Here is a 24056-nt window from a genome sequence, read left to right as displayed (position 1 = left end):
GTTTCATAACCGCAGTTCATACACATGTTTCATATGTTTGTTGTTGAAGATATAAGTTAAAAGTATATTGTTGTAGGAGCAATGTAACCAGTTTCAAGGTTGGTCCAATCTCCGCTCCAGGAGCAAATCCACAACGCTGGATGAGACGGCCCTCTTTGGAGGAGGCTGTAAGCATGAAGTGCCACTCAAGTTTTTCAGCTTAAGGAGAGGAGAAGAGTATGTACATGCAAAATGAAATATATACTAAAACTTATATTGACATTTTCGTTTGGCTATTGTCAAGCAATATGTAATTTATAGAGTTACTTAAATTGTATGATGTAAAAATTCAGAGACAGGTTACTTTGAATTCTAAACTTAGCAAATTTACATGACCAATGTTGGGTCCCAAAGAAAGATTTTTATGTGTGTTACTTATGTACGGCTGTATAGTGTAACCCTGTGTTATAAACCAATTACATTAGGGCACTCAATGAAACTAGGCACGATTCAAATATAGCATGCAAATGGTTATTAATGATGATTATAATTTTATCAAACAGGATTGGAAATGCTGTGTATTTGCTGAAATGGATTAAAAATCATTATAATAAACCAAGCGTAGGCGTAATTCCAACTCGTTTATTGTGTGTCTAATGTGTAATCACTTCTTTATATATAGGTAATATGAGAATCACTAATTTAATCAATCAACTGTCACTGTACAAACAAAACGAAATATCTGATTTCACCGGTAAAGAAATTATTCTCGCCTGGGGGCGTCTCCATGTTTCCGACAATCATGTACAAGACAAAGCTATCAACATTCGCCTATGATATTGCATGTGTGCTGGATACACATTTGAGAGTAAGATTTTTTTGCAGTTTTATTTCAACACTGAAGTCTTGGTCGTGGTACTCTAGTATTTTTGCTTGTTAAACGATTGTTGTATTGTTTTCTCTGCACTGTAGAATACGCACCACGAAACATTGCTTGAAAATGTTACTCTTGCGGTACCAGCATTTCACTGCTATGAACACAAAGTTTCTTGTCAGGTATTTTGAAAGATATGCCCATTTAATACTTTTGAGGAGTTAATAGTTATTGTGGAACGCATGCATCCTTACTTCAAAACAGCTAATGTTTTCATAATTCATTTTTTGTTCTTTTCCATTACAACACTAGGTCAACTACAGTGGAAGAAGGCTGGAAGGGTTTGGGTTGAGTGATGGCGAGGTGATAGAGAGATTTTGGTCTTACTTAAGGCCAACAGCAAAAGTAACGAAAGAAATTACTCCAGCCCATCGAGTTGATACCTTAACTGACTTCTTGATGCACTACGCGAAAAAGTCCATTTCGAACCTTGGTAATGTTGCTGTCAATCTTCACGTTTTACAAATACGGTCATTACCAGAATATATCCTTTTGTGACTGATTTCAGTTGTGATGTTTCTAAACCAGTCGTTACGTAAACCAGTCGTTTTCGTAAACCACTCTGTAATTTATATTCATATATTTTTCTCGGTATAGTAGCATCTCTATTGGTAGAGGCCTAACAAGCCTCATTTTCATCCGAGTTTAAATAAAGTCATCATTATCATCATCATTATCTTGCTGTTTTTCACTGATTCTTTTTTTCCCAAACATTTAGGAGAACGACTTCGTGACCATTTGAAGAAAGCAGTGGAAATGGAGAAAGAAACTGAAGACCAACTAAATTTGCTTCTTGAGAAGTTGAACGAAACAGGTTGGGGTTTGATTTTACTATCTGTCATTTTTGTATGTTATCCCTCCAATATATAGGGATGTCGAGATGATGATACAGCCCCGTTCTACTATTAATTTTTGGTGTTTTTTTCCATTACCAAGGTATTAAGGTGGACATATCCAGCATCTCAGAGTAGAGTATGATGGAGAAATCTACGGCTAACAAAGCGGCCAGCACAAGAAAAGCTAGTACGTACAAATTTTCCGTTTAACTAGGATGGAGATCGAGTGTTGTTAATGTTATCTGAGGTCGCATATTCATTGAGGGAAAGTTATCTGGATTGGCTCCTCGCCTTTAACGACCAATAATAAAAATTGGTTATAGATAATTGATTTAAGTGCTAAAGAGGAACATACTGAACTACCACAACTGAAGCTAAGAGTCACTCAAGTGATTACAAATATTTAGGATTTGACGTTTTCTTCTTGAAAGGTTCATCACCAGATGATTACCCAGACAAGTTGAGGCAGTTCTTCTGTGTACGGTATGAAGTGGCATGGGGATTTGGTTTTCATATAATGCAGTTTACTCCAAATGTGCAACTCGTGATTTAGTTTCTGAATTTTGCAAGAATTATGTCACTTTTTGGTCCATCACCAGGCTCTCTTTCATTCATCTCGACTTTTTCTGAAATTTTTCCACTGAATTTTTCACACCGTTCATTTACAGAACAAACCTGCAAAAATGCTCCCCAGGATCTGAAACTTGGAAAATATTGACCGATCAGCTTGACAGGTATGAAACCATCTTTTGGATCCTGCGAGTTACTCTCCTAGTCTGGGAACTAAGTTATATTTACGTCAAAATATTAGAACAGTTTTGAAATGAGATCTGCCAAAACAAAACCAAAGTAATCATTTCTAGCCACAACATCTACAAATAGTTAATCATACTACGAGACCTGAAACAGTCAGGCAATCGAGCAATAAGAATTATGGACAATGGCAGTCAAACGTGCTCGTCGTTTTGGTAGTTTACTTGATTCTCGCGGCAAGTTTGGCAATGGCATTGCAAAGCAATGGTATTTTACTTGATTCTCATGGCTGTTTGGCAATGGCATTGCAAAGCAAGGCAGAACCATACCAAGTGCAATTTAATTTCAAAAATGATTTTGGCTTCTCCACTTTTTCCCTTTCTGGCGGTAATAGGCTGGATCAACAGCTAAAGAACCTTGAAAGCGGCCAAGCCCGGTGGTCTCCAGACAGCAGCATGTGTATTGCATACCTCCGCGATTTGCAAGACAAGCGTCGAGAGGATCTGTTGTTTTCCATGCATGTTAAGTGCTCAGAAAGGTGGTTTCTCTTACAACTGATGAAGAAATATGCAGGTATTGCGTTGATATGTTCGGGTGTCACCATTTGTCGTCAAGAAGCCCAATTGGAGCTGTAACTGTCCTATCGTAGCGAAATGATAGCTGTAAGTATCGGCTTTTTATGGTATCATTTTGAGTTTTGTCGTGTTAATTTTAAATTTTAAAACAATTAAATGTCGTGAAATGTCAGAGGAAACTCAGAAATTACATATGGATAAATTCCAGACATGTTGTGACTTATTGCTTTTGTATACTTTCACGCTTCAATTACACAGTTTCCACAAATGCACCCGCAACCGCAACCGCAACCGCAAATAAATAGATGCCGGCTGATCGAGGTCAAGGTTAACTTTGTGGAAAGCGTGACTAAGCAATTCGTCCATCGAAATATGGTTTTCTCTTAAGCGCCTAAATCTCGCAGTTTCTGGGTCTCCATCCACCGTGAAGTCATAAGCAAAAAAACTCGAACTGAGGAACAGCAAATAAAAAAATCTGTCCTCGTCGTGGTCGTCTCCTCGCGCCTGCATAAAAGCAATCAATAATTGCAGCTGTATGTCAATCTAAGAAATATCTAATATACATATATACATAAACAACGATTTAAACACATGTTCAGTATTGGGATCAATAAATTAATCACGACTCACATTCAAACGATTACTTTTCAAGTATTCAAACACTTTGTTCTTGGCAGCCTCGCAGCTAGAACCCAACTGACGAGCAGCTGCATGATAAAAACAGTCCCCATCCCTGGGAGGATCGTAGCACACTTCAAATCCAGCTTCTTGAATTCTGAACGTCAGTTGCTTATTCATTTTTATCTATATAAACCAAACGACAAAGATTGTAAAGAAAATGTAGAAAATGTAAAATGAAGAAATAATCTTACAAAGGTCGTTTTGTGTCTTAAACCTGAACTGCCGAAACCAGTGGGTTGGCTCGATGTCTTTCTTGTTTCAAACTACTCAGTACGTATATAAGACAAAAAAAAATGCCAAACCATAGGTGTTAAACAAGATAGAACAAGTCGAACGAAATTTTGAAATAAATGTAAATTGCAAGCCATGCTCTCGACAGATCGTGCACTGACTAAATTCATAGATCGAAGACACAGGAATAATGCCCTAAAAATAATGGAAAGTGCAAGTTACAACAATTACAATCAAACCTGGAAATAAGGAGCAAAGTTAATCCAAAATTGGTAAAGAAAAGCACAAGTGGTAAGAGCACGTGTTTTCTCGTCGACACTGATATCAAACCAGGAACGGAGGAAGACACTCTGTAAACGGAAATATCCTTGACAAGGCGTGTGCAGACTTAAAGAAAACAAGCTCTTGTCAATCTAAGTGGTGTAAAAACAAGAACCTTCTACGGAGTTCCAAGATCAATATGCTAAATCTGCTTACTTACTCAGCATTCATTTCTTGGAAGGTTAGTTCTGAGAGTTTTAAATCAGATTGAAATCCCCGAGTTCATTGTGATGTCATGAGAAAGAAGATTCTTAACACTCCGAGTATGGGGTGAAATCATGACAAATTCGACTTAACTACAGCAACAGCAGCAGTAAAAACTTCAGTTTCGGTTGTGTGCTAAACGTTTTGCAGGATCAGAGCATAGTTAATAGAGGGGACTGGTTATGAAGGCCGGCATACATCAGAGAGCTAAGTTATTGTTCGAGTTTATCGAAGCCAACCAAGCGTGACCGTGCACACACATTCAAGATGGCGGGGAGCTAGAAGACTTGTGTACGTGGTTTGATCTGTTTCTATGAATGAATGAATGAATGAATACCTTTATTTAAGTGTCAGACTAAAATAGCAGTACATAACCACTAAATGGGGACACTACAAAATAAATTAAAAAAATGACTAAATCCATATATTAATTAAAGTTAAAATGCTAATTGAGCTAAAAATACTAAGATTGGTTAACATGCTAAAATATTTACAATATGTATAAGATAAAATTTACATTAAAAACTTTTTTACATTAAGTACTGCATAAAATACAGTTGGTACAGTAATTATCGGTCAGTAAAGTATTTAGATCAATCTTACGGATATTTATCTTGAAAGATGATAATGTTGGCAGATCTCTAATGTTCTTAGGTACAGTATTCCATAACTTAGGTCCAGTATATCTGATAGAGTGCTTACCATATGTTGCTGTATTAAATCTAGGAATAACAAATTCTTTGCTACGTAGGGCATATTTCGTATCAGACCTCCGAAATAGGTCAGCAATATACTTAGGACATATATTATTCTTGACCTTGTACATGAGAGTAGCCATGTCCTGTAACCTTCTGTTATGTAAAGTACATAGATTAGCCATACCCAATAGTGTGTTATAACTTGACGTTTTGTCGCAATAGATGGCTCTAAGTGCCCTTTCCTGTATGCGTTCGAGTTTTCTGCTGTCACTAGCACGACAGAAGTGCCAAACAAGATGAGAGTAAGTTAAATAAGGAAGAATGGCAGCTTTAAACAATTGCAACTTGGTGCTAGTAGGTATTAAGTTTCTGAGTCTCATTAAGACTCCTACACGTTGGCTGCTTTTCTTACAGATTGTAGTAATATGTTCAGCAAATCGGAGATCATTGTCTATTGATACTCCAAGCAATTTCAGGCAGGCAGTTGATTTAACTTCTACGTCTCCAATAACAATTCTCATACTATGATCACATTTATTACCAAGTGTTAAGGTTCGATACTTGTCGAAGTTTCCTTTAAGGAAGTTGGAACTGTACCAGTTGGAAGCTACTTCAGCACTTACTGTCAGATTAGCATGAACATCAGCTAGATTACTGCTCATATCATAAAACTGGTGGTCATCTGCATACATATTAAGGTTTGTATTAATGTCATAAGTTAGATCATTCTGAAAAATGTTCCATAATAACGGCCCAAATGCAGATCCCTGAGGGCATCCCCTTGACACCCTCTCCCAGGAGCTCACTACTGGTCCCAGTTTAACTCTGTTGAAGCGATCAGTAAAATATGAGTTCAGCAGTCTGATACTGTTGTCGTTAACACCATAAGCCTTTAGTTTAGCCAACATGAGAGGATGATATAGAGAATCAAATGCTTTACTCATGTCTGTGGAGAGAACTCCAACAATTTTGCGTTCATCCAAAGCCATTTTCCAGTTCTCGGTTAATGACAATAAAGCAGTTTCACAGCTGTTCCTCTTCCTATATGCTGTTAATTTATCACATAGTTTATTATTAAACCCATGACTTAGTTGCTTGCTGAGTAGCTGCTCAAAGATTTTGTTAACTGTGACTTGCACAGTTATTGGACGATAGTTTTCTTTCTCATGGGGATCTTCCTTCTTAAAGACTGGTGTCCACTCTCCTTTCTTCCACATTGTAGGCCACTCACAACAGGTAATACATGAATTATACAGTGTAGTCAAGGGTATTGATAACTCTCTTGCCCCAGCTTTTAGAGCCTTTGAGGGAATGCCATCCCATCCATTACTTTTTCTAGTATTGAGACTTTGTAGTGCTGTTTCCACCTCAACCCTATTTAATATCTGGAATTGAAAGCTGTCTTGAGCAGCCGAGTTCTCCATAATACTCTGAACACTCGCGTGTGTAGCAAACGTATTGTCAGTAATTTCATTAGTGTTTCCTATCCCCTTAGCAATATTCGCAAAGTAATTACACAGATGATTTGCGATCTTGAATTGATCATGACATATGTTTTCATCGATATTTAGACTCAGGTCAGTGGTGTTGTTCTTTTTCTTTGCACCCAAGAAAGGCATGAAGGTTTTGTAGAACTGACTAGGCTTGGATGTTAGCAAAGTTGATTGATCTTTCCAGTATTCTCTTATCGCCTTTCTTCTAAGTCTGGTCGCCTCGTTCCTCAATTTACGTTTGTTTTCCCAGTTCTCCTTTGTTTGCTCCTTCTGATATTTTCTTGCTGCTCTTCTTTTGGCTCTAATGGCATTTTTCCATTCTCTTGACATATAAGGGACATCCTGAGGCCTGACTCTCATTTTCTTTTCAGGGAGATGTTTATTGACAATACTAGAAAATAGTGATTCCCAGAAACCTACTTGTTCATCAATTGTGTCAAAAATTTCACCAACATGCCATGGAGCTTGGCTTAGGTCTTCCTTATACTGCTTCTCGTCAAATTTTTTCATAGACCTAAATTTGATAACTCTTCCTTTCTGGGGTTTGGCTTTCTCCTTCATAAACCCGTATATAAGTGCATGATCACTTATCTCAGGATAATACACCCCACAGTTACCAAACAATTCTGGTTGGTTTGTGAGAATGACATCAATCAGACTCTGTGTAGTAAGTGCTCCTTGCATTTGAGTTCTAGTTGGTGAAGTTATTAGGCAATCAAATCCCTGTTCAACTTCAAGATCAAGCAAAAATTTTCCTTCTGCACTATCAGGCTTCAGTCTATTCAGATTCAGATCACCAATTATTATAACAGACTGATGTTGGAGTACAGCCCAATTAGAAATGTGACTCATTTCCTCTTCAAGAAGTAGTTGGTAACTTCCAGTAACTTTCTTAGGTGGTCTGTAGATAGCAAGGAGTATTACCTTTCTGGTTTTTAAGCCAATTTCTAAGGCCAGTGGCTCGATTGTTTTGTACCGCCCGTCAATCTTTATTCTTTTCGACTGGATCTTAGATGAAACAAGCATGAGGATGCCACCCCCACCTTTCTTCCTGTCCTGGCGATGCAAATAGTAACCTGGTACATGAAACTGAGAGTCTGGGTACGAGGAGTCTATTTTAGTTTCACTGACTACCATTATTTGTACTTTGGATTTAGTGACAATGTCTTTCAGCTCTTCAAACTTGTTTTGTATGCTGTTTATGTTTAAGTGGCATAATAGCATATCATTGCTGTTTTCCTGTCGGGCCATTTCAAAAGCGTCATGATGTAGTTCTGTCCACCGGGACAGTTTATTTAAGTATCTAAACGCGAAATTACAATTCCTGGCGACAACTATGCCGTGTTTGGTTGCGGCACATGTAGAACGAAAGGAATCGGCATATTTAAGTTGCCCTCGCTGCGAAATGCCGAAAATGGCGCAAAGAGTGGCTGAGTCAGCTGACCAAAACAAGAATTGTCGACAAAGATTTCCAAAGTCAAACCGATAAAGGAAATGTATTTACATGTGAGAAGCATTTCGATCCAAAGGATATCAAAACGTGTAAGTATTCGAGTAAAATATCAATCAAATGGTACCAGGAGAAGATCAAGAGATAACTCTTAGTCCAATGACTATATTTGATGGATGATTTTTGTGCTCACTCTATTGTATTAACTAAAATATACTTGTTACCATTTCAATTAGCTGAAAGTAATTATAAACCGTGACAAGTATTTATTTGATTCCAGAGAGATGAGGAACATGGGTTTCATGCATACAGTCAGTAACAGCTTTTAAATGTAATGATAAAATGTTAATTTTGTGTAACAGCAATAACAATGTTTCTTGGGAAAAGTATAAGCCAGGTAACTTTTAATGCTCATTAAAATCCTCTGAGTCAATCAATACAATTTTAGCAATATGGTGAAAAGTCATTAAAATTTATATTGGACTAGGACTGCCTGTCATTTTCAGATTCTTTACAAGCTCTGCTTATTTCCTTACGTAGCGCTTTGGATTTCAACTGCTTTGCTTGTACCGTATGCTTCTGTATGATATCCTTTGCGAAAGAAAAGGAGCGGACTCTTACATACAGTTGAATGATGTTATGTAGTACATCTTTGGCAACAGTGCTTTCTGCTGTAAGTTCAGCATCAGAAAAAATTAAATGATATGCAGAGACTACATCTATGTCATGGGTAGATCTTGATATAATGTCATTACAATTAAGCTTTCTTATGTCAGCCTTTGAAGTTTTTTTGTTTGGGTATTCTTTGTTATTGTCCATAAGCCTCCACGATTTAAAGATGAAGTTAGCCTCTGGCTATCTGAAACAGCCTGGTCATCTGACTTTCAAGCCTTAAGAATTGAGATTGCTTGCTCAATTTCCGGTGATTTTTTACTATTTGCCAGTTTGTTATGAAGTTTATGTAGAACATAATTTTTATCCTCCTATGTACTAGAGTCCTTTCTCCTTGCTGCCAGTCAATATAAAATCTGCCACTTTGGTAGATAGCAATGTTGCAGCATTCCTAGACAATCTCTCAAAATAAATTACTGCATTTGAGACTTCTGCAGAGTAGAAGGAAGTATAGAATCGTTCCGCGTTGCCAGACTTGACCAAGCGACCATACATGTTTTTGATTTCGCTTATACCTCCATTTGCTGGATTTGTTTGGTAGGTGTTTATTTCCTCTCTAATCGAACTTAATTGGATACAATTTCTATCCAACTATTTTGGCTTTTGCTTTGTGGATGATTTCACAATAAATCTCGAAGGTGAACTGCTCTGTTTCCCAGGGCATTTCGGACGAATCTGCACTATTTTGGTCTTTGTGCTTCGCTGTTTTGTGTCGCTTTGACCCACTCTTGCTTTTGCACTTCTTGGAACACAATTCGCATACTAGGTCATCGAATTCGACCTATTACAAATAGATATGATGTTAAAAAGATTACAGAATACCCGACATAAAAGCACGATAACAGTTGAACTCGATCTTGTCAAACATACCGAAATGGTAATAGCAAAACAGTTGTTTTCTCTCGCTTTTTAAACTGATGAGGAAGGTTATAATAGTTACATCGTCAGCAGCTTCTTTAAAGTATTCATCTAGCTCTTCTTCTTCTTCTAAAATGTCTAAAATGGCATCAAAGCATCAAAATCGTCTCCGAAAATAGTTCACTACCATCCGCCATGTTGCCTTGTAGTGCAAATCAAGGATGTGCACGTTCGCGTGACGTCACGGTACGTTTCAACCTCAGGAGCCGAACAATGGGCCGGCCCTTTCATGTATGCCGGCCTTCATTACCAGTCCCCTCTATTAACTATGATCAGAGGGAACAAATGTTAAAACCCATCATTCTTTTTGAAAACCATATCTGTTATAAAAAAGTTTCCTCTATAAAGATGGTTATTATTATTAAAAGCCCTTCCATCAGCGCATCTCTGGTTGCGAAATCATTTTTTATTTGCTGTTGCTCAGTTCGAGTTTTTTTGCTTATGACTTCACGGTGGATGGAAACCCAGAAACTGCGAGATTTAGGCGCTTAAGAGAAAACCATATTTCCATGGACGAATTGCTTAGTCACGCTTTCCATCTATTTATTTTCGGTTTCGGGTGCATTTGTGGAAGCTGTGTAAATGAAGCGTGAAAGTATACAAAAACAATCAGTCACAATATGTCTGGAATTTATCCACATGTAATTTCTGAGTTTCCTCTGACATTTCACGACATTTAATTTTTTAAAATTTACGATTTTTAGTTTTTTATGGACCCTCGACAATTTTCTCGGACCCTCTACATTTTACCCTCGACCCTCGACATTTTACCCTCGACCCTCGACATTTTACCCTCGACCCTCGACGGCTCGACCAAAACCCAAACTCTATTCCTTCACTGTAATCACTTTAATAATAATAATAATAATAATAGTGTGGTATTTATATAGCACTATTTCTATCACTATCCACTAGCACTGTACAGTAATTTTATAAATCGGAGCGATAAGATTATAAAACCATAAAAATCTCTAAAACATGAGTAGAAGAAACTAGCTGATAAGGTAGTCTGTAATAATGAGAGTAAAAACTTTAAACTTATATTGAAATTAACTAATTTCCTAGCCAATTAACTAGCTCACCAACTTATCAACTAATTAACTAACTGTCTATCGGTCTAACTTACTACTTAAATAATTAAATAACTCATGAAGCAGTAGTCTAATTATAAAATTTGTTAAAAAGGTATGTCTTTATACTGGTCTTAAAATGTGATAGCGAGCCGCTCACTCTTATGTTGTTTGGAAGAGAGTTCCATAGAGTCGGTGCTACAAAAGAGAAACACCTATGACCATAACTTGCTAGCTTAACAGATGGTACTTTAAGTAAGTTTTTAGAGGAGGACCTCAGATTTCTGGTTGTTACATAAGGCTTCAATAGTTCAGTGATGTAACTAGGGGCCTGGCCGTTGAGCGCTTTGTAGGTCAGAAGTAGTATCTTGTAATCTATGCGCTGGCTAACTGGGAGCCAGCGTAGCTGCTTTAAGATAGAAATGAATAAAGGCTGATAGTTTTGAAAGAAACTGTTTGGGGCTGCGTCGGTGGGAGTAATGAAATAATTTGGATATATCAACAAAGTTGAAATGGTAAATTAGCCACCGTAATGATTACAAAAGCTGACGTTTCGAGCGTTAGCCCTTCGTCGGAGCGAATAGAGGAATTGTGGGTTGTGTGTGCTTTTAAAGGCAGAAAATGGAGCTACGTTATTGGTGGGAGCATGGCAACGAGAAAAACATGAATAAATTAGTGGAATGAAATGCGTTCGTTGATCCCTGTGGGATTTAGACTACCGGTTTGAAAGATGAGCTTTTGCTCAAGATTTTTACGGCTTTCCGTGCCACCTAAGTGCAAGGGAAGACCGCAGATTGCCATATGTTGCTTAGAATGATTAGGTAAATTAAAATGTCTAGCGACTGGTTTCGATGTGTCCTTGTCATTCGTTTCCACGTCTCGAAGGTGTTCTAGGAATCGGTAACCTAGTCTTCTGCCTGTTTCGCCGATGTATATCTTTTTGCAATAAGTGCAAGTTATGCAATAGATTACATTGGCGGAGGTGCACGTGAAGTGATCGGTGATCTTAATAGATCGTTTAGGTCCTGATATTTTATCAGTGTTGTGAATGAAAGGACACGTTTTGCATCGTGCACGAGCGCATTTAAAAGTGCCTGGTTGGTCATTAGTCTGAAAAGAACTTCTGACCAAAAAATTGCCTATGTTTTTGTCGCGTTTGAATGAAATGAGCGGAGGCTGCGAAAAGATAGTGCTTGTCTCTGGATCGTTTTGAAGTAATTTAAAGATTTTAAGAATGATGGATTTAACAGGGTGGTTGTGAGGGTGAAACGTGAGAGTGAATGGAATGCGGTCGGAATCTTCCTTATGCGACGTTTGTAGTGCTGAATGTCGATCAATAAGTTGAGCGCGGTGGTAACCCGCTTGAACGACGGAAACAGGGTAACCACGTTGATCGAAGAACTGGCACATTGACTCTGATTTGTGGTGGAAATCAGAGTCATCACTACATAAACGACGAAGTCTTAGAAACTGAGAAAAAGGAATTCTCTACTTTCGCATGACCCATAATGCTTTGACCCATAAATCTTGTTTTTTGTCATGAAATACAAGTTGATTTTGAAGATAATGAAAGAACCAAACAAGAGAACATTAGAAGCCCTATAAAGGATCATCCAGCATCCTTATCTGATATTCTTAGGAAAGCAGATTCAATCATTGATAGGATTAGCGTGGATGATGACAGAATTAATGAAATTGAAAATGCCACAAGAGAACAGTCGAGGAGCTCCCAGTGGCATGTTGAGCGCTTCCCTAGAATCACTGCATCCAAGTGTAAGCGTGCTCTTATAAAAGAAACAACAAGCCCCACCAAAGCCATGCAAGAAATCCTCTGTTACAACAAAGCCTTTCAATCACAATACATGAAGGACGGAGTCAAATCAGAACTGGAAATTATTAATCAATATTCTAAATGCACAGGGAATGAAGTACAGCCATGTGGATTTTTTGTATCAAGTCCCATCCATTCTTGGGTGCCTCACCAGATGGACTTGTTGGTGATAATGGTTCCATTAAAGTCCAGAAAATTCATCCCCAGGACAGTGAAACACTAGAAACTGCTCTCTTGAGGCTTAACATTGTGAAAGCTACTGATAGCATAAATGAAAACCATCCATACTATTATCAAATTCAACAGCAGTTGTTTTGCACTGGAAGAAAGTGGACAGATTTTATTGCTTCAGATGGCATCAAGTTATTTATTAAACGAGTAGTATACAACCCTGAGTTTTGGAACACTAAGTTGTCAAGACTTGAGCAATTTTATTATAATGTACTGCTACTGGAGCTTGCGTACCCTAGAGTGAAGGATGGTTTGGAAAGGATAGGTAAATTAGGCATTGATTTCTCCACTTTATCTACCTTAAGGCAAGAGTAACGATATTTCAATCTGCTTTGGAAGTATGGGTGAACTATGCATTGTTTTTTCCTACTTTATCACGGGATATAGAATCAAAATTGAAAGGAAGATTACGATTAACCATAATGAAAATCACTCTAATACAGGTGACATGTGTAGCTTTTTTGCTTAAATAGATTTCAATAGAATAATATGCTAGTAATTTTATTTTCAAACTTTAATAATAATTTACTTGCTTCACAGCCAAGACTCTAGGTGTTGCTAACACTTTTATTCATAATCTTTTTCCATACTGAATAACAGATAACATGCTTGAATTCCAATAACCGACACAATTTTATTATGGAGTAGCAGAGTGAATAGACAGCCACAAGACAGTTCACATTGAACTTTCTGGTTTCACAGGTATGACTGAAAATGGGCACTATTTTGAACTTTATCAATTTTAACCCCGTTAAACTCATATATTTCGTTATGTACACTCTGGAAATAATGTGCTAAGCTATTCAGTGATGATACTTCAAGCAGCACAAATTTACCTTGAGAATGGCTTCTACCATAAATATCCCTTGCATGAGAATCGAATATTTTCAAGCCAACATTGCCTTTACAATAAATAGCAACTGCAGTACATCCTATTGTGAAGACAAAATTGTTGAAATTTTTGGATATAAGTAATCAAAAGGCTCTATCTATCCTATCCTATCCTCTATCTATCGTAGCTTCTTGATGAATAGTGCCGGTGTAACTTTCATTGTAATGAAGTTCATAGTCAGTCTCGAACACATTTAAAAGCGGGGGTAATTCTGTCTGCATTAAAAATGATTGTCTGGTTAACTGCACTTCCTGGAACACAGTTCGCATACTAGGTCATCGAATTCGACCTATTACAAATAGATATGATAATAATAATAATATAATAACTTGTATTTATATAGCGCTCATATCTTAAACTCATGGCGCTTTACAACACTGTACGGGGGACTTTACCAGACTGCTAAGCAGTTTACAATCAAATGAAAGTGAATATAACAGATGCCCCCTCCCCCCTATTCCCAGTAACCAGGCCAGACCACATCACAGTAATCTCGTGAAGTGGGTTCTTTAACGTCCCCTGATATTAAAAAGATTACAGAATACCTGACATAAAAGTGTAACTTTCATTGTATTGAAGTTCATAGTCAGTCTCGAACACATTTAAAAGCGGGGGAAATTCTGTCTGCATTAAAAATGATTGTCTGGTTAGCTGAGACAAACTTGAGAACAATTGATTCCCAATATTGATTATTGACATCAGATCATTCGCAGAATAGATTCCTTGTCTGTTATGGTAAATCAAAGAGCATAAACTCATTACAACACATTGTTGTCCTGAATTTTGTCCACATGCCAACTCATTAGGGACTTTAAGATTTGAGGACGGCGTCTTCTTCTAGGACTTCACAGCATATAAAGACCTGGGGCGAGAACGCCGTTCTTTGCGCGCGAATTTAGACTTAAGAAGAGGTAAACTAGACGCAAACCATTTCCAGCCCCTGGTCGAGAATAGCGTCCTTCAGGAAAGCGCTGGACGAACCTCTTTTAAGTTTTTGCGAGGAAATCCTTAATGAGGATGAATTTCTGTTGTTGTATGATGTTAACGTACCTTAATATAAATTCAAATGTACAACCGTTAACTGCTCATTTGCAACTGAAGATGACATGAGAATGTCGAAACATGTCTTGTAAATTTAAACTCAAAGTTTTCGTTTCTTTTTTGAGAAATTACATTGTTAATTGAAAAATCTAGACGTTGAGAGCTTCGATACCTTTCATTACAATTGGTCCTTTAATGCATATCTCTCCGTCTTAGTTTGGTCCAAGAATCTTGCCACTTCCAGGATAAATAACCTGAGGAATGAAAATCATATTTATTAGAAGTATAAAGAAAACAGTGGACAGCGCTGAAGGCGCGCTCTGATTGGCTATACCCAAACTCCCAAAATCCTTTGCTATTCACCTTCGAGCAACGCGCGCGGGATTTGCGCCCGAAAATATTGTAATCGTTGCAGGAATAAATGAGATAAAATCATCTTTTTATGCTATAATATATCACTAATAATAATGATATAATATCTCGTATAATAATAATCTTATAATATATCACTGTTTTAATTTGTACTTAAACAACTGTTCACCTCAGTGACAAGCGGTGCATATTTGCCTCGCCGCTTCGTGGCTCGGTAAATATCCGCCAATAGCCACCTCCACCTCGGTGAACAGTTGTTGACTAGTAAATAGCTATTACAATTATCCAATCACATTCCAAGTCATTCTGGACCAGTCACGACTTACCTTACATTCCATATTTGGAAGCAGACGTCCGATGGAGCCAACTTTATTTTTTTCCCTTGACCCCAGACCATGGGATGCGCAGGTCAGTTCTGTCATTCCATAACCTAGCAAAGAGACCAAAAAATCAGATAGAAACTTCACAGTAATTTATACGACACTGATCTCCACACGATAAAGAGTAACTTTCGGCGGCGTCGGTTATTTTAAGGCGGTTAATGCTGTCGATCGTTTGGAAGCTGAAAGCAAGAATTTACGAGACTACTTAGATGACTGAAAAAAGGCTATGTTATTCGCATTTGGTGAGATGGTATTTCGCGGAGTTCTATTTTCGCGATTTCAGTAGGCATAATATTAAAAAGGGGCATTCAATTTCGCAATTCAAAAGTTCTCAACTATATTTTTATAAGCGAAATCTTTACAAATTAACTTCATTTAAAAGTAGAAGAAACAAAGTAGAACTTACGAATAAGAACGGTTAATAAGTTGTGTATTTTGTCCATTCATTTCCTAGCATGCAATTGTTGTTTTTATAACACGTTGACGATCATTTTTATTCGGGTTCTTAGTTTCCCGATTTTTTTACAATCGCGGAAAACGCGAAATTGAAGACCCGCCAAACTAAGTAGCAATAAGGTGCATTCGAGCTGTCTTAACTCGGTCAATCGCCTGAAATTAATATATGAACAGTTACCGGAGATTTCTCTGTTGAAAACCATCACACGATTCTCTCCAAGAAACTAAAACGACACACGAAAAGACACGATATTTGTTCCTTTGCAGGCTTCAAATATAAGCTTTCTCGTCGCTTCAAGGATCGGGAGCGATTTATCGTAACATCAATATGTTTGTTGTCGGTTCAAGCATGGGCCGATCAAATTGAAGAAAATTTAATAAGAAAAAACAGAATGCTTACCTTGACGAACCATTAGCACACTTGGTATTCTCTTTGCAACATTCACTTCCAGGTCTCCACCTAGAGGCGCGGCCCCAGAGGTTATGACTTGCAGACTTGACAAGTCATATTTGTCTACCATGGGATGTTTGGATTAAAATAGCACCAGTGGAGGGACAAGAGGCGCCAAATTCACCTTTAAAAAAAAATACAAATTTGACCAGCATATTATTATTTCTCCTTACAATATCACCCCAGTGGAGGGACAAGAGGCGCCAAATTCACCTTTAAAAAGAAAAATACAAATTTGACCAGCATATTATTATTTCTCCTTACAGCATCAGCCCTTAATCACACATAAAGGTCACGAGAATGAGAGAAACGATCACCAACTAAAGAAGCTCTTGACTGTTAAACAAATTCTCTTTGTCAGCACCTTAGGAAATGTATAGAGAACTGTGGGGAGAATATGCATACTGACGGTTAGGGTGCAAAGAGTTAAAGGACAACTTTCGTCATTTGATTCTACAACATCTACTTGGTTGATCAAGGAGATTGGATTGGGCTTAATACTTTAGGTTGCCATACGTATTGCGTGGCTGCAATTTTGTCAGACAATAAGGATGCAAACACGTTGGCCGAATTCATCTTCAGAGAAACGTACAGATTTTCCGTAACCAAGTAAGAGGCTACTATGAAACCTCTCTTTGGGAGAGACGCTTTCGAAAATTCGTGACTTTCACCCACGTGACACCGCACTTGACAACGGTTGCTATCCGCCATTACTGTGCCCCTCGAGTGTAAACAAACAAAGAGATGTATTGTACTTTTACTGAATATGCATATGGTTTATTGTATAGTGGTTGGATGTACTTCTAAAAGCGGAAAAATCGTCTTAACTTTCATACAATACCCAAGATTGTATCGAGTCAAGGAGAAGAGCACGAAGAGCTCACGAGAGAGAGAAGAAGGCGCTGGATTTCAGCAATCAGTCGAGGGGATACAGAGACGAGGAGGATCCTCGACAGTGAACGAGTATGTGGGTTACATTTTGTCACCGGAAAAGCTGCAACCTCCTGGGATAGATATCACATCGACTGGGTACCAACTCTAAACCTTGGAAAACAACAAGCGAAGCAACCTACAGTCAGTGAACACAAAGAATTGAGTTTGAGGGCCGAAAGGGCCAAAGAGCGTAGGAAGAGAAACATCGAGCGTCAACAAATCGAAGCAGCTAAGAAGAAAAAAGAGCTGGAACAAAGTGGTCTCGCTGTACAAAACATAGATTTTGCCACTGCTAGCGCCTCTACTAACGATGTTTCAAGCTCAGACCCTCGTTCTGACGAGGCTTGTGGCAGTACAAGCTATGAATATTTTGACGGCAACGAGACAGAGAAGGGAACTCGAACGGTCGTCCATAACATGGTTGATTGTTCTACTTCAACTGAGGACTTTGAAGTAGTTTCAGAGGGGAGGAGAAATAGAGGAATTCAGACATTAGAATTCGATTATTTGTTTAAGAACTCTGTGTATCATGCTCCAGACAAGGACTTCTTCCATTCTCAAGATAAAGTTCGCTTTTACACCGGATTGTCTTCATTTGAATTACTAAAGGTAGTTTTCGAACATGTAAGTCCGCACCTATCACGACGATCCAATTTAACCAATTTGAACAGCTTTCAAGAATTTATCCTAGTCTTGATGAAGCTACGGTTAAATGTACCTTTTCAAGATTTGGCATACCGTTTTGAGGTGTCCTTAACAAGTGTGTCATGAATATTCACCTCATGGATACATGCAATGGACTCGAGGTTGTCTTGCTTCATTTATTGGCCAGAAAGGGAACAGCTATGGAAAACTATGCCCATGTGTTTTCAATATACCTTTGGTCGTAAGGTAACTGTGATAATTGATTGTTTTGAGGTTTTTATTGAGAAACCAACAAATCTTATGGCCAGAGCTCAGACCTTTTCTTCATATAAGAATCATAACACCTTTAAGATTCTTATTGGAATTACACCCCAAGGAACTGTCTCTTTTGTTTCTGAGGCTTGGGGAGGAAGAACCTCAGATAAATTTTTAACCGAGAACTGCGGAATCCTAGGAGATACTGTAATGGCAGATAGAGGATTTACAATTTCTGAGAGTGTTGGGTTAAAGCAAGGAGAGCTAGTGATTCCTGCATTCACCAAAGGAAAAGCTCAACTAGACCCAGTAGATGTAGAGCGTTCAAGAGGCACACCCAATGTTAGGATCCACGTGGAGCGAGTAATAGGTTTGCTACAAAGGAAATACACTATATTAGAAGGTACATTCCCCACTAAATTCCTGAGTTGTGACCCGAATGGTCCCACAGAGAACCAGGTACCCATAATTGATCGCATTCTAAGAGTTTGTTCAGCCCTTGTAAAGTTTTGCCCATCAATGGTACCATTTGATTAGCTAGTTTTCAAAGGAAATTTTAGTGCTTTCTAAAATTATTTAGCTGCTGATCAAGTGAACTAAAAGACCAATGATAAATGTTTTGTTAACAAATAATTTTTTCATGTGTTCACACATATGTTTCATATGTTTGTTGTTGTTAAATAATTTTTTGTAAACAAGTGTCAATCACTTAAATTGAGAAAATTTGTGATGTAAATGCACGTCAAGGATGGCAAATATCCAGCTCATAGTGATTGTGGTTTTAACTAAAAAGCAACAACAACAAAAATTGTTGGATTTTTTTATCAAATTTTTTAAATATTAAAAGTCATCTTGCACATTGTCAATTTAATATTAAAAACGGGAACATTATTTTCAATATAAGGCAAAAGTATCTAAAAAAATAGCAATATTTTCTTATAAAAATAAAGTGCAGTGTTTGTGCTTAAATTCATGTCTTTGGTAAATTCTATGACAAAATTGTACAATTCTATGTATCAATGTGAATGAATTCACATTATTTTACACCAATAGACATGTTTAATGTTATTTATAAATTCAGAAATGGTCAATATATTCTTATGGAAATAAAGTGCAGTATGGGTCCTAAAATTCATATCTCTGCTTAATTCTGTGACCAAAAATATACAATTTTAAATATATTGATGTAAATGATTTCACATTATTTTACACCAACAGAAATGTTTTGTTAGTTATAAAACTCAGTGATTTTTCCTGCATTTAGTTTTGCAAACAATTTAGCTGCAAAATAAGAATGAATAAATAGCACAAAATAGTGCTTATAAGGATAGTAAACAACAGATTGCACCATTTTGTATTACAAGTGTTTTGTGGATAGCTAAATGGCTGCATTGTTTGCACTCTATCATACAAAATTTAACAAGAAATTAAAAGGATGGAAACATGCTAATTTTCCCATCTTTGAGACATGATAATAAGTGTGAACGCATTCTGGGAATGTCAAAAGTAAAGTGACTTGGATCAGTAGCAAAAGCTAAACATGTGGCAAATGCAATAGAAAAAACCCCACAGTCACTACCATTGTTCTGTTCCTGAACAGGTACAAAGTCTAGACTGATCAAATTTCCTCCTAGGAGGTCATTGGTCTGTTCCTCTACTTCTTGACTAATTACATCATGATATTAACTATCATACAAGTGAACATCAAAGTTTCTGACTCTTCCAAGAATTGGTCTTTGTAAGCCCTCAATTGCTGGGTTAACTTCCTTTATCAGGACTTGAGCATATTGGATGATGTCACCAGTAAGCCATCCGGCAGGATTACTAATGATGTCATAATCTGAGTTGTTTAATTTAGCCAGAATAGCATACTTGTCAACAGAACCAGAACTAGTTCACACTTGTGTAATTTTTATTTCATCCTCACTATCATCATCATCTGATAAGTCTGATGCTGCAGGTGATTTAGGAGTTGTAGAAGTGGTAGGTTTATCACGAAGCATTGTTTTGACCTTTTTTCCTCGGCATATATTACATAGCCATGTTGTCTTGGAATTGTTGGGCATTCTTTCAAATCCCAAGCATTTCACATGGAAAAAATTTCCACTGCTGCAGTCTACATTGTGGCACTCAATGAGTCTATCGGTCATGGCTGCTTTTCCATTACAGACACAAATCGTAGTCTTTAACATAGCAGCTTGATTTACTTGAGATGGTGCAACTTTGCCCTTGGCCCTTTTTTTGAATTGTGGTAGTTTACAGCAGTGAAAGCAGTACCATTGCTTTGGCATTATCACATTATCTAAGGAGAGGCATTTAGTGTGGAAGTGCCTATGTGGACAGTTAGCATTGGTACAGGATACAATGTCATCATTGGGCTGTCCTCTACAGAAACATATGGCATTATCATTAAGTTTGCTCTGATATAGATCACACCGTCTGGTGTACCATCTTCCAAGCATTTCTGGAAGAATGCAAATTCTCCAAAATGTTTCTAACTTTTTCATAACACTGCAATGAGTGCACTGGGTCAGGGTTGACTCTGTCACACAAAACATGTGAATTCCCATCAGAATCAATGGCAAAAACAACAAACTCACCATATTTTCGATCAGACAATGTAAACAGCTGCTGCTGTACTTGATAGTAATAGTTATGGGATTTCTTCAACTTTAATACCCCATTCACATTTTTGAGGAAAGAGCTTGCTTTCAGGCTATATTCTTGGAGGTCACCATTTGTGACAGAAATGGGACATTTAACTTCACCGCAGCCCAATCCACAGCAATCACACGATACCAAAGAATCTGGTGTAGCATGTATAAAAGGAAAGTCTTTGTTTATGAAAATTCCACATCTCTTAATTTGAAAGTTGGTATGTAGCGATTTCATGTGGTGTTTATAAGTTCTGATAGCTTGTTCCTCGTATTTACATCCATGTTTTTTGCCTTGTTGTCTATTTTAAACAGATGCGGATAGCAGATAGACTGAATACGACTTTGAGAAGGTTGTGCGAGATTTCCATGGAGCACAGCACCACAGACAGAGGCCCCAATTCTACCTGCACAATGCCTAAAAAATCCTGCACCTTTAGCTTGAGTACGCGTGTCTTCTTCGATGCTGTCGATTTTTTCGTCTGAAATGTTTATCTTAACTTCTAAACATTTCCGTAGAGGCTCGAGGTTTTTTTTAGCTCTAAATTACTTGACTCGTAAAGATCTGTTAAGACTGGGATGTTTCTGCTTTTTTTAATAAACTGATCAGCATATGGATCGATTACACTTAATATTGAAGCCTTTGTTTCACACCGATCCAGCTTTTTATAAATTCCGACACATCCTCCGCTGAAACGCTACGTTTCGTGTTCTTGTTCGCTGCGGCTCCAACAGTCAGTCGAGTTTGATTGTAGAATCCATCAGAAGATTCAATGTTATTGTCAAGTTTTTCTTTCAACTTTTTAGCTGAAGAAAAATAAATTTCTTTTGCCCTTGCATATGTAACATTACTTACTTACATAAGTTGGAAGAAGCCATGAGCATTTTACTTGCGTACAAGCCAACTTTCCGTTGATTCGAGTCCAACATTCGATATAAAATAAAACACTGGCCACGTGTGAGCACGATTCAGCAAGACCTGCCTTACAGCCCAGGCAATGAGCGGAGAAAATTCTTCCATCTTTTCCTGTAATAAGCCAGATATCGACGAGAGGATCATTCATACGTTGTGAATGTCGGACTTTGGCGACGACTACATACTTATCAGAAACAATTCTTCCCTTCACGGACGCTACAAAACCAGAGACCACTCGGTTGTATGCTTCGAGACTTATGTAGTTCTTGAACTGGTCGTTAGTATAATGACTTGTTTCCAAAACCAAGAAACTAAACAGGTCCGACTGCTCTACTGGCGGTAAACACTCAGGATTAAGCTCTTCGTCTGGAAGAGTAGTTGGATCGATGCCGATTTTTTCAATTTTCTGGACGTAACGATTCTTTATATTACCCTCTAATGACGAAGCATATTTCGACAATACTGGAACTGACATTTACAGGTCTATCAAAGCACTTTTCAACAAGAAAATTAAAAAACACTACAGAAAAAGCATCACTTTGTAATAGGCCGTGAACAGAGACAGCAGACAACAAGAATAAAAGCACGTGTAGTTTAATGGCGTACTGAAATAGAAGATCAAAACAAACATGCCAAGACTGATGGGTAACATGCGTGACGCGTGACGGGCAACAACTTTACATACATTTCCCTAATGCTGAGGGGCACAGTAATGGCGGACAGTGTAATTGGATATGCCTGTGACCTCACGAGAAAGTCAAGAATACCCCCAGTGGCAGACGAGAAGCGTTTGTGATCATTAGAACAAAACATATACTACAGAAAAAATAAAAAGGAAAAGTAGCAATCCAAGTTAAAGTGTTAATGGAAAAGAACAGGAAAGTTATTGTCTTAGTAATTATTACAGCCTGTGTAAACAATGGTAAGGCAAAGCCTGTACACGAGGCTATTGGCCCAAACAGCCACAGCTTATCCCCCAGCTCCCCTGTGGCATGAATCGACCAGGAGTATTACTACCCCCCCCCCCCCTGGATGGGATGGCAGTCTTCTGCAAGGTTACCCCGCCAACATTTTATCAGGCTTCCCTGATAATTGCTAACCTACCGGGGGAAGAGAGGCACTGTACACAATACATTTATCCGGCCAGCGGTCCGTTTCTCGAAGGCCCCGGTAATTTAACAGTCCCTTAAAGCTGTTCTGTTTTCATTCACGATAGAGGTTTTAAAAGTTTGGAGAATTACAAAATAAAACTAGCAACTTAAGAAAAAAAATGGGTTGGTTAGGGTGGTAGAACCTGCTTCGATGTTCGTTAACTTTGTATTTACAAATGTGGCTGTGGGCCCGTTAAGTTACTAGGACTTTCGAGAAACGGGCTCTAGGTCTCGAACCCAGACCTCTGACCACTAGGTCACTGCGTCTCGCACTGGGTGAATATTTTGCTCGGGAGGGGGCCAGCTGACGAACGAGGCCCTGGGAAGGGTACTATGGCTTGACATTACTGTTGACACCACCAACCATACAAGCTAACTAAACAAGGATTAACTTGACTCTCGTTACGTAAATCAAAACAGAAACTAACCTTGTAGTCTTGAATGCTGCGAAGAAATATTTCTGGGTCAAATCTTGAAAGGAAGACCACCTTGTCCCCTGAATAAAGGCTCAGGCCCATAATAACCGTAAGGCCATACGTGTGAAAAAAAGGCAGCACATTTAACATTGTTCTTACTACCGGCGAAGGCCCTTCCCTAGTCAGTAGACATAATTCCGCTACTTGGTTGTAATGCGTAATAATCACACCCTTAGAAATACCGGTTGTGCCGCTTGAAAAAGGCAAAGAAACTGCATCCTCTTTTGGGTTGATTTTGACATTGCTAGGAAAAGCTGTCCCATCGTCTAAAAGAAGGGATGCAATCGACTCATAACCTTGCACCTCGCCAATAACAAAAACAGAGCGGAGTTCTTTTAACACGCCGGCTTTGAACGCCTTCTCTGCAAGAGAAGGCATGGTGATCAGATATTTTGCCCGGGAGGTGGTTAGCTGACGAGCGAGGTCCAGGGGAGAGTATTGTGGATTGACTGTGGTGTTCACACCACCGAGCCGTGCCACACCATGGAAAATGATCGGGTATTCAATCACATTCGGAAGATAAATGGCCATCACATCGCCCTTCTGAAATCCTC

The 24056-nt window shown here is 38.2% G+C and overlaps 2 protein-coding genes and 1 pseudogene across 4 annotated transcripts; 2 read left to right on the top strand and 1 right to left on the bottom strand.

Annotated features, from left to right (window-relative positions):
- The first annotated feature begins 1589 nt into the window (after nt 1–1589).
- LOC148728275 (uncharacterized) lies at nt 1590–3708 on the top strand. The gene is made up of 5 exons (XM_088724727.1): nt 1590–1727; nt 1850–1936; nt 2181–2232; nt 2418–2483; nt 2897–3708. Exons 2-5 carry the CDS (start codon nt 1888–1890, stop codon nt 3135–3137), a joined length of 408 nt encoding a protein of 135 aa, XP_088580853.1. The 5' UTR covers nt 1590–1727; nt 1850–1887; the 3' UTR covers nt 3138–3708.
- LOC148728273 (putative 4-coumarate--CoA ligase 1) lies at nt 3006–23572 on the bottom strand. 3 transcript variants are annotated; one of them, XM_088724731.1, is made up of 5 exons: nt 23455–23572; nt 16422–16596; nt 15509–15612; nt 14983–15064; nt 3006–3142 (listed from the first exon to the last, which is right to left on the bottom strand). In XM_088724731.1, the coding sequence occupies exons 2-4, from the start codon at nt 16540–16542 to the stop codon at nt 15023–15025; spliced, it is 267 nt and encodes an 88-aa protein (XP_088580857.1). In that variant the 5' UTR covers nt 16543–16596; nt 23455–23572; the 3' UTR covers nt 3006–3142; nt 14983–15022. The 3 variants fall into 3 exon arrangements, with proteins under 3 accessions (XP_088580857.1, XP_088580855.1, XP_088580856.1); XM_088724729.1 differs by lacking the exon at nt 3006–3142 and adding an exon at nt 3751–3881; XM_088724730.1 differs by lacking the exon at nt 3006–3142 and having other exon boundaries at nt 13425–15064.
- On the top strand, nt 12339–13442 carry LOC148728274 (uncharacterized; annotated as a pseudogene).
- Nucleotides 23573–24056: the final 484 nt, after the last annotated feature.

The sequence above is a fragment of the Stylophora pistillata genome, chromosome 6 (assembly GCF_964205215.1).
Source record: "Stylophora pistillata chromosome 6, jaStyPist1.2, whole genome shotgun sequence".
In the NCBI taxonomy this organism is placed as follows: Eukaryota; Metazoa; Cnidaria; class Anthozoa; order Scleractinia; family Pocilloporidae; genus Stylophora; species Stylophora pistillata.
The sequence above is the reverse complement of the archived record's forward strand: the minus strand, read 5'-3'. Positions and strand labels throughout refer to the sequence as shown.

What these genes read in the sequence shown, in the direction of transcription:
- LOC148728275 (XM_088724727.1), top strand. Translation starts at nt 1,888, where the DNA reads ATGATGGAGAAATCTACGGCTAACAAAGCGGCCAGCACAAGAAAAGCT. An exon ending in GGCCAGCACAAGAAAAGCTA is followed by an intron (nt 1,937 to 2,180) that starts GTACGTACAAAT and finishes TCTTCTTGAAAG; the next exon opens with GTTCATCACCAGATGATTAC. An exon ending in AGGCAGTTCTTCTGTGTACG is followed by an intron (nt 2,233 to 2,417) that starts GTATGAAGTGGC and finishes GTTCATTTACAG; the next exon opens with AACAAACCTGCAAAAATGCT.
- LOC148728273 (XM_088724731.1), bottom strand. Translation starts at nt 16,542, where the DNA reads ATGGTAGACAAATATGACTTGTCAAGTCTGCAAGTCATAACCTCTGGG. An exon ending in TGTGCTAATGGTTCGTCAAG is followed by an intron (nt 15,613 to 16,421) that starts GTAAGCATTCTG and finishes TCTCTTTGCTAG; the next exon opens with GTTATGGAATGACAGAACTG. An exon ending in TTCCAAATATGGAATGTAAG is followed by an intron (nt 15,065 to 15,508) that starts GTAAGTCGTGAC and finishes TTCATTCCTCAG; the next exon opens with GTTATTTATCCTGGAAGTGG.